Source organism: Rhagoletis pomonella, unplaced genomic scaffold (genome assembly GCF_013731165.1).
Source record: "Rhagoletis pomonella isolate Grant_MI unplaced genomic scaffold, Rhpom_1.0 Rhpom_scaffold_00003, whole genome shotgun sequence".
NCBI lineage: Eukaryota > Metazoa > Arthropoda > Insecta > Diptera > Tephritidae > Rhagoletis > Rhagoletis pomonella.
Genome location: NW_023458557.1, coordinates 86,268,139 through 86,278,762, shown reverse-complemented (window position 1 = coordinate 86,278,762; position 10,624 = coordinate 86,268,139). Strand labels below are relative to the sequence as shown.

At 32.8% G+C, this 10,624-nt stretch overlaps 1 protein-coding gene across 2 annotated transcripts; it reads left to right on the top strand.

Annotated features, from left to right (window-relative positions):
• The first annotated feature begins 7,686 nt into the window (after window positions 1–7,686).
• On the top strand, window positions 7,687–10,243 carry LOC118735709 (5'-AMP-activated serine/threonine-protein kinase catalytic subunit alpha-like). 2 transcript variants are annotated; one of them, XM_036465628.1, is made up of 9 exons: window positions 7,687–8,000; window positions 8,120–8,191; window positions 8,262–8,375; window positions 8,502–8,573; window positions 8,680–8,769; window positions 8,874–8,945; window positions 9,044–9,133; window positions 9,253–9,324; window positions 9,419–10,243. In XM_036465628.1, exons 1-9 carry the CDS (start codon window positions 7,802–7,804, stop codon window positions 9,460–9,462), a joined length of 825 nt encoding a protein of 274 aa, XP_036321521.1. In that variant the 5' UTR covers window positions 7,687–7,801; the 3' UTR covers window positions 9,463–10,243. The 2 variants fall into 2 exon arrangements, with proteins under 2 accessions (XP_036321521.1, XP_036321523.1); XM_036465630.1 differs by having other exon boundaries at window positions 7,688–8,000; window positions 8,286–8,375; window positions 9,419–10,241.
• The last annotated feature ends 381 nt before the right edge of the window (window positions 10,244–10,624 follow it).

Genomic DNA, 10,624 nt, shown 5'->3' with positions numbered 1-10,624 from the left:
TGGCAAACCTCCGCAAAAATATTTTTTAAAATCAAACTTGCTTAACCACCTCTCGTTGGATACTCATTTTGAAAAATTTCGACTTAATTTTTTTTAATATCTTTTGCTGGACACTCACCTCGTAATATTTTATTTATCTTTTTAATAAATTAATTTTAACTTTTGAAAATGGTGGCAACTTTCTTTCCTGCGTGAAATGCGTCCATACTTACAAACACACATAAATACTCATTCACAAACTTTCATATTTATAATATAATAGTAGAATACATACATTTATTTCATTAGCTTTTTCATTCATTTCCTTCTGTTAAAGAGCTTGCTAAATCAAATACATATATGCAAATATTTACAAATTAAAATTTTTCCTACAATTCTTTGAAAAATTTTCTCCATAGGAAATTTAATTTTCCTAACAAATTTTACGCCCACAAAAATGTTCGACAAAAAATCGTAAATAACTCAACTTTCCACAATAGATTTGCAAAAATGTTTGTCTCATAATTTTTTTCGTAATTTATGAGTTCTTCCATTTTCCACACTCACGCAGGCGTTAAAGCGTTGTGTGTCAACTGTGAAAACAAAAGGCAGCGCGCGCTGAACCGTTCATCCTTTTGCTTAGTTAGTTCGCTATGTGGATATATGGATGGGAAACTTGCTTGCTTGCGTTTAAATTTCTTTGCTTTTATCGCTTCGCGTAGTCATTTAGCATATTCAGCACTTTTTGGATTCGCATATTTTAAAAAGTATTTTTACTTTAATTTTTTTTTTACGATTCTTTTCGACTTTCATTCCAACATTGCATTTTATGTGAATGAAATGAATTGCGCTTTTCTCTTAACTAAATCCGCACAATTCGCTTTGTACAAATTGTGCTTTGCTTGCTTTTGCTTTTGCTAAAAGCCATTTATTGTTTGAGGGTTTTGTGTGTGTGTGTGTGTGTGTGTGTGTGTGTGTATATGCTTGTGGTGATAAATTTATTATTTTATCCGATTACTTTGCATTTACTACATTTAAGTGGCTTATAGTAAATAAATATACATACAGACTTAGAAAATCAGTTAGTAAGGAATTTGCAATGCTAATATACATAAATGCAATTAAAGTTTATGCTAATGGGATAAACAACATTACTGGTTTTATAAAATTTAAGTATGCTTGTCATAAAGCAACGATAATAATGATGAACGGTCTTTTTTTTTTTTTTATCACCTAGTATTGTTGTTTAAACTAAGAGATACATTGGCATTAAAAAATCTAAATTGTGGCAAAGCGAATGAATCTCTGGAGTTGAATGAGGTTGAGACGAAGTATCTTCTGTCCTCAGGAAAACATTCGCACTCTGTCGTCCTCTAGTACAGAGCTTCCTAAAGTAGGTTCCGTAAGAAAGTCACCAGGGACCCGTGAAATTCGAAGAGTCGCCGCCTTTTAAAAAATTAAGTTCAAATTATTTAAAAAGTTAGACCAATTAATAAAAAATGGGTATCAATCGAAATGGTTTTATGGTACTTTCTTAGCTTTACTGTAGGAGGGGTGCCACCTGTTTAAAAACTTATATTCAATTTGAATTCCTTAAGGGAATTAGGTAATAGAGAGAGTTTAAAAAGATAATAGTTTGTAAATATTTTGAAGAGGGTTGCCACCTATTTGAAAAGTCGAATTCCTTAACACTTATACACTATGAAATTTTTAAATATGCCAGCAAAAGAGCGTTAAGAAGTCCTTAATTTTAACACTTAGAATAGTTTGTGATATTTAAAGAGGGTTGCCACCCGTTTAAAAAGTTAAATTCAAATTTTTTTTTTAATAAGTTTAATGAATTATTCAAATATTTTTATCAATCGAAATGGGTTTGATAGCGCTTTATTTCTTAAATATTTTTGTCGAGTTGCCTCATGCTTAAAAAATCAAATTCAACTCAATTTATCGGTTAATTAAAATTTGTATCACAATGTTAAACGAATGTTATTTAAGAAAGTATAAGCTCGAAACTAATTTTGAAGAAGGTTGCCACCTATTTGAATAATCCAATTTAGTTAAGTTATACGCAAGTTTTATGAAATATTAAAATAATGGCAATTCGGCGTCAACGCTTTTGTTTAGGTATGCCATTTAGTGTAAAAGCCGGCGGTACCTGCAACAACTTGTGAGTCGGAAGGGAGATTTAGCAAAGCAAGGCAAATAATTTCAGAGCGCATATGCTCTCTGTAATTAGCAATTCTGATCTCATAATCAATAAAAGTTGTTATGTCTAATTTTTGGACTTTTTAAATCAAAACTATCGATAGTGTCGACATTTTCGATAGTATCGATGGTTGTGACTATCGACAAACAAACTATCGATAGGCACAAAAACAAATTCGACGGCGTGCGTACCAAAACGCAAACCGTGAATATTAGGTTTGCCTGTTAGTATGTACATCAGTGGTCGGTCAAGTGAGCAGTACGCTCATCGCACGCCTTCTTACGCTCTTCAAAAATCAGTCGTTGCCAGTGTTGCCAGAGAATTTTTTTGATGTGTATACATCTTTGGTTTCGGTAGGGGTAAAATTTGCGAAGCTGTAACGCATATCCCAGCACAAAATTTCGAAGGGCTTAACATGTGTATTTCAGCATAAAATTTTTATTTTCATTAGAAGCACCCTGTGTTCGCTTGCCAAATGGTTGCATACATTTAGGCATATGCATAGTAAGAGGAAATGCGCTACAATTGATTATTAGTCGTCATCGATTCACCATCAGTTAGCAAGTGGCGAAACGAACGAACTCAATGAGGTACAACCAAACTTGCTATCGTCTATCCGTGCTAGCTAACTTTGTTGTTGCTTTCACATGCAAAATTTTTCGTTAAGCGACCGGAACTCAAACATAGCGAGCGAGAAGTGGCGAATCGACGACGGCATGGCATCCTATGACACCCGCAATGCACAAGATACTAATTCCTTATTAACAATAGGACAATTATCGGCGAGGCTCAAGAGGCCCACAACAAACACTACCGAGAAAATTATTCCCGGAAGTTTTCTCGTGAAGTATGTAACGTGACATATATAACCGGCTGTTGATGAGCTTGGACTCGTTTTTAAGCAGTATTTCGGTTCATGACCAAAAAAAGAAAAAATATCAAATCGTTTCCCCCAGACACAATAAAGCTGCTGTTACCCTCTAAATCCGTTGTCAAAGATGTGACAAAAGAATAGTGTGAGGCCAGCGAAGATTCTGAAAGCGAAAACTAATTAACCAATGATAGTGTACACACATTTTATAAACAAAGGTAGTCAATATATTTAAATAGTAAATTATTGGCTAATATATATATTTTATTAACATAACCTATCTGTAATACAAATTATTTCAATTTTACATTTGATAAACAATTTTGAGTAGATAGAGGCAATAAAATATTTTTTGCCGCATAAAACCTGAAAATCTACCTATATGCGGTGTTTCCAAGATATTTTAACGCCCTTGAGTCACAACTATATATGTACAAGTATATTTTATCAATCATACCGATAATGCCATGTATTAAAATAATTAAAAATGAAAATGAGTAAAAAAATGAAATCAGCAAAATGAACAAAATTAAGTGAAATTAATGTTTAATTTCTAACCTAACCTACATTTGTATGTGTGTAACTGAATCGCTTTTATATATAAAAATATTATCCTAATTTTCGAGCTTGACTCCCTAATCTGTTATTAGAAAAAGAGATTAGCCAGGCAAAATTATAATTAAAGATATCTCAGATTAAACCGATAACTTTTTGGTGTCCAACCCAGTTTTATCGATTATACTTGCGAAGAAGAGGAGGAATGTCAAATGTTAAAGTAAACAAAAATTGACACTAGTAGGGAAAATAGGTTTGTAAAGGTATTTTTAATAAAATATTCTGTTAAAATATATTTAAATGGCCTAATATGTGTTGCAAAAAAAAGTGACCACGGTGGCACAGAGAAGAAGATTAACTTTTCCTCGAGTTGTGTGAATAACAAGCACAACCAATTTGACAGCTAACGAGCTTTGATTGAGATTATATTTATATATAAACGTACTTTTATGCTTTGTCGTTCGCATATGTATACACATCAAACTTCATGAGTACCTAGTACTCACGCCTTTTTTTTTTTAAATCTGCTAAGTGATGATAAAATCTTCATAAACCCATAAAAAGATTACTGAAACTTACAAAAAATCTTGTTTCTCTAGAAATACCTTTATTGAAGATTTTACAACAAACAAACAAAAAGTTCAATTCCTCTATTAAAATTATTTTGTGTTCTATAAAAAACCATAACACATTTTTTTTAAATAAAAGTTAATGAATTCATAACAGATTTACTTGACTAGTTCACAACACTTACAAGTACTTTAACTTGTATTTTTGTAACACTGAGAAAAAAGTTAAGTTACGTCAACTAAATATGTAATATGTTTGTCTCAACACATGACGTGGTTATATAGTTATATTATTTGATTATAGTTACCAAATCGTGTATTTAGAGAAATAATTTAACTGAATTTTTTCTAAGTGTACATATTATCCAAACTTGAGAATTAATAAAAAGTTGCAGAGAACTGTAAAAATTTACACGTACGACATATGTATATAAGCATGTATATGTTTTATTTAAAGTCTTGTTAGTTGTACTTTTAAAGTGTTTTAATAAATATTTGTTCTCATTTAAACCTCACTCGCGACCGTACTTTTTAAATAAACATTTATGTAGGGTGGCCAGATATTATAGGGACATAATCAGTACAGTGGGGATCAAAAATCAGTACAGAGCCATAAAAATCAGCTAATTTTTAAGCGTATTTTTTATTATTAACAATATAACAACCAAATAACAGCGCATTAATTCAAAAAAAAATAACTAATAGACTTTTAAATACGTTTAGTATTATTAATACAAAAATTCATTACTATAAAACAAATCAATGATATTACGTATGTATGTACAGCTGTGCTCAGGAAAATAGTAGTAAAATGTATAGACAGGTTTTGAAAATTTTTTCTTTCCTTACTTAATTTAATTTTTTTATAAAAATATAGTTAATTCTATAACAAAAGACATGTAAGTTGAAGTCTCAAGCTTTCTAGAAAATTTATAAGAATTGAGAAAATAAAAAAAATTTGTAGCCCATTCAGTTTCAGTAGAAGACGAGCTCGAGTCGAGTAATGCTACATCTATCATATCCAAAAGTCGGTAGTTTGCACCTTTTCCAAATTTTTAGAACTTACATTGCACCGTAGCAGTAGTCGTCTTAAGTCTGAAATACTGACAGCCGATTTCACAGGGGATGTTTCATTATAATTGAAAGATTATCTCTTATTGTCATCTTCTCAGTGTACTTAATATATGATTAACTCACCACCACCCTTCGTAAGATTTATTAATGGCGAAACCAGCTTTTCCTGTAAATCCTGTAAAACCTGCAAATCGTGAAATTGGGTTGGTTTGAATCCAAACAGTTTGCTATTTTGCGAAATCCTAGGAACGAAACAATTGCAAGCGGACACCTTTTTAATAATGGTTTAAATTTAATTAATACTTTCAATCTGCTCACACGTATGAGTTGTCAAAAACCATTGTTTTGAACATGTAAACCTCAAGTAAATGTCAATTACACGAATTTAAAAAAGTATTAAATGTAAAAATCACTACAAACTCAAAAAATCAGTAGATTTTGCGTACTGATTTCGGGCTCTTAAAAATCAGTGCAATAGAAAAAAATTAGCACACCTACTGATTAAATCAGCGCATCTGGCCACCCTACATTTATGTAAGGAATATCACGTAAGGTGGTGGTTTTTTCAAGTTTATTTGAGAAAAAACTTTCAGGATCTGTGCGTTCATCATCGTTATCGGATGATGATGACGTTTCTATAAAGTCAACTATAGAAAGTTTAATTTGTTAATTAAAATTTATGAATAAATTTCCTTTCCGTTTTGTTGCTGCCAGATATCTTCACTGTGAAGATTTTTCGTATGGAGTTTTATTTTGTTGTAATTACATTCATGTGAATATTTTTCTGATTATTTTTGAAAAATATCTTAATTTTGAAGATAAATTATACTTCTGGCAACACTCGTCGTTGCTCTGGCAGCAACGGAGCATCATAGGTGGGGACTGCCCTGGTTATTTTGTCATATGCGGCACACATACATACACATGTATATACGATTAAAAATTACCTTACAAATAGAGGGCTGTTCAGAATATTGCGGAAATGGTCTTGGATTTGCATTTGCAAATTTCATGCTTGCTACCATGGCCACCGTTTTCATTTCATTGTAGGGAATTTACAAATACAAGATCATATGCACAAGAAACTGAACAGCCTTTATGATTTCATTTCTTTTGGTGAAATGCAATGCCTCTTGTGGCATTTCTCCATAAAAGGAGAGCGGAAATATAATGTCAAAGGGCATTATAATATTTTAGTTTCCTATGTATTATTTCTTTTGATATACAACAACTATTTTCTTATTTTTATTTTATTCGTTAAGCTTTAGAAATCGCAAGGACCTTTTTCATTATTTCTGTTGGTTGGAAACGTACTTTGCCATTTTTCTTGAGACCTGCAGACTAATTTAAAAGTTTTGATACATATACGATTTTTTTGTAAGTTCTTTTTACATGCACTTTTTGGTTTTATTGGGAATTGTAGCAAAGCCAATACAAGGAGATAGCGGCAGCACAAAAACAAAAAACTACACTAACAAATTATACGCAAAATGACAATGATAGCAAACTAAGATTTACAAAAAAAAAGTTTAACAGTCGGTGCAGTTAACTCTTGAAATCAGCTGCTCCGATAACAACACCTTGTAGACTAGCTGTTCAAAATAAAGATATTCCTTCATATTCTCACACGTTACATTTACTCGATACGCTTTGCTTTTACACCACTGTAGCGCAAATTGCTCTGCGCTCACCGACCCAATCTCACTTTCAGTTTTGCCGACCATTGAATGTACATAGAAGCAGTGTGACCAGATGACACCAAAGTGCAATGCTAAATTGGTTTTGAGGAAAGGTTAGAAAAAGCTATACCCTGTGAAAAATAAAGTTAAAAATAGTTCAGTATATTCATTCCTTAAAAAGTTTTCTCCAACTCGATAAGTTCCGCGAAACCGATTATGAAATATTTTTAAATCATTCTCATCAAAAAACAAAATAACATAATTCAAGTTTATAACGGCTTCATTAGGATACCAAGAACCCAAAAAAATGTTCGAATAGAAATATGAATGCACTAGCCAACAAATGCATTTTTTTTTTTCAAAAATACAGTTTAAGGCAACTTTCGTAGTACTATTTCTTTATATCTAAGAAAGGCTAAGAAAATATGTTCTCAAGGAAATGATACCTTGCTTTATAATTGTAATATTTGAAAGGAAAACAGTAGCTTTTGATATATTAAATATTTGTGATATGGCAACTATTTTTAAAGGTTTCGGTCCGATTTTAATTATGAATATTTGGCCAGAAAAAAGCTACGAAGTCAGACCGGCAATGCTGACGCTGTGGCTTAAAATTAAATGCCCAAGCTAGCCTCAAAAAGATTAATCTGGTAATACTGCACAGACGTCTAGTGAAATAGTTGAAGTTGAAGTGAGTTTGTTTTTGGTTTCTTCTTCTCTTATTTTCGGAGAACCACTGCCATATTTTGTAAAACGAAACGTTAGTACATGTGTGGACGCTTACGTAGATATAACGAAACTGGCCGTGCGTGCCGTGTTCTATTATTTTTGTATATCGCATATGACAATAAATTTATTTTAATCAAATATGCTGAAAACCAGGGCCGAAAAGGCTCGTGAGTATCGGCGAAGACTAAGAGGAAATAAGCCTAAACCACCGCCAAAAACTTCAACAGAACGTGTCCGTGAATTTCGTGCACGCCGAAAGGCGTTATTAAATGAGCAAGATAGTGATTCCGCTACGGATAATAACGCGTCCACAGTGCAAAATAGTGAAAACGTTTGTAGTAAGTACCTACTTCAGTATTAACCCATTTCGTCCTTAGTCCTCGTTGCTCATATGCACTAGATCATATGCATATCCTCCATGCATCATAGGTATGCTTATTTGTCACTTTGTTTTCAGACAATTTCTCGGTGGATGAATTCGATTTGCAAGAGAATGCTTCTATTGGTTTTAATAACGAAAATTATCATTGTGAGTGCTCGAATATTTTTCTACATATATATACACAAAATTTACTTTTCAAATGCATTGGCACTAATAGCTCATATTATGAATCACAACTCAGGTAACTCTACAATGGATTTAAAGCTTGAATTTTCGGTTTCCCCTACGCATGATAACGCGTTCACTGTGCAAAATAGTGAAAATGATCGTGGTAAGTACCTAACTGAATATTAACGCATTTCGTCCTTAGTCCTTGATACTCATATGTACTAGATCCTATACATATATTCCATGCATCACATGTATCCTTATTTGTTTATTTGTAATTTTTCTTCAGATAATTTTACGGTGGATGAATTAGATGTGCAAGAAAATGCTTCTATGGGACATAATAATGAAACTAATAATTGTGAGTGCTCCTGTAATTTGGTACACACATAGATACTTCCAGATATACAAAATTTACCTTTTAAATGCATGGGTGCTAAACGATCATATTATGAATTACTTTTCAGGTAACTGCCCAGCGGATGTAAAGCTTGAATTTCTGGACTGCCCTACGCATGATAACGCGTCCACTGTGCAAAATGGTAAAAACGTTTGTAGTAAGTATCTATCTACTTGAATATTAACGCATTCCGTCCATATTCCTTGTTGCTCATATGCACTAGATTATATGCATATCTTCCATGCATCATTATGTTTTCAGATAATTTCCCGGCGGATGAATTAGGTGTGCAAGAAAATGCTTCTATTGGAAATAATAATGAAAATGATCATTGTGAGTGCTCGAATATTTTTTTTTATACATACATACAAAATTTACTTTTTAAATGCATTGGTGCCAATAGGTCATAATTTTTATGAATCACTTTTCAGGTAACTTTCCAGCGGATGTAAAGCAAGAATTTCTGGATGCCCCTAATCATGATAACGCGTCCACCGTGAAAAATAGCGAAAACGGTTCAGGTAAGTACCTACGTGACTATTACCAGATTTTGTCCTTAGTCCTCGTTGCTCATATGCACTAGATCATATGCATATCCTCCACGCATCAAATGTGTCCTTATTTGTCATTTTGTTTTCAGATAATTTACCGGTGGATGAATTAGACGTACAAGAAAATGGTTCTATTCGACCAAATAATGAAAATGATCATTGTGAGTGCTCGAATATTTTTGCTTATACATGAAAATGTATATACAAAATTTATTTTTCAAATGCTAATAACTGATATTGTAAATCACTTTCCAGGTAACTTCCCAGCAGATGTGAAGCTTGAATTTCAGGACCTATAATTTCTTCGAAATAAAGAATTTAAAAATAAAAATACACCTGCGTTCTTACCATCACTGGATGAAAGACTTGCCTCGCCGTGAAATACGGTTGAGACACGTCCATGGGCAATACGCAATTTAGGTGCAAATTATTATTGTGCCAGTCGACTTGAATAATATGGTGAAACATTTACCTCGAAATATTGATGATGATCATTATATAAACGTTCGTATAAAGAGGAAGACAATGCACAAATCAAGCTATTTAGTGGGACTGGTAAATGAAAGAAGACTTCGTTGGCGTCAATACTTGCTTCAAACACCACTTTATGTTATGCACTATAAAAATATGTATGAAGGATTCCGGGCATGCAGTGAAATGGGACTCCCTCAGCAAGACCTCGAAGGAGCGTTTTTGGAGCACTCCGGGTATGGAGTAAAAAAGGACTCTCGCAGCAACACTTCGAAGGAGCATTTTCGGAGTGCTCCGAGGAATGGAGTAAAAACAGAACCAAAGTTGGTTTTTCGTATCTTGTTTTTTTTTTTCATCTAGTCAGTAAGATTTGTAATGAAATATACTGAAAAAATTTAAAACCAATTGAATTTTTGTAAGTGAAAATATATATGTATATGTGACCAATATTTAATGTCTGGTAATAATTAAATTAATTAAGACAATGTCCAAACGAAAACTCATAAAAAACAATCCGAAAGAATTATTGCTTCGTTAATTAAAGTCATTCGTAACAACCAAGAACATTATTGTTTTATTTAGAGTACTCAGCATATCCCTGCGGGGAAACCGCGGACTAGTGAATCAAATTTCTAGTTCCGTACTAGGTCTTTATAGCCAAAAAGGAACTAGTCCGATACGAACTAGATCCCCACCAGTCCAAAATCGGCGAAAAGTGGTACTTTTAAAAAACTATTTTTTTTAAGTTTTTTTCCGTAGAAATCTATATCTAAAGTAACGAATTTAGAAATGGTTCGGAACTATAGAAAAAGGGATGCAGAACGAACTAGATCTTATTTGTCGAATTTAGAACTAGTTCGGAACTATCGAATAAGGGATGCAGCGGGTGGCTTGTTTACTTTAAATAGATATGTGTTCGGCGGCTTTTTCGTTCAAATACGCTTCTGTTCTGTGCTTCGCAGATGCTTTTTCATAGCTTGGTAATACAAA

Excerpts from the sequence above, each read along its gene's own strand:
- LOC118735709 (XM_036465628.1), top strand. The coding sequence starts at position 7,802 with ATGCTGAAAACCAGGGCCGAAAAGGCTCGTGAGTATCGGCGAAGACTA. Across the intron at positions 8,001-8,119 it reads AAATAGTGAAAACGTTTGTA|ACAATTTCTCGGTGGATGAA; the intron begins GTAAGTACCTAC and ends CTTTGTTTTCAG. Across the intron at positions 8,376-8,501 it reads AAATAGTGAAAATGATCGTG|ATAATTTTACGGTGGATGAA; the intron begins GTAAGTACCTAA and ends ATTTTTCTTCAG.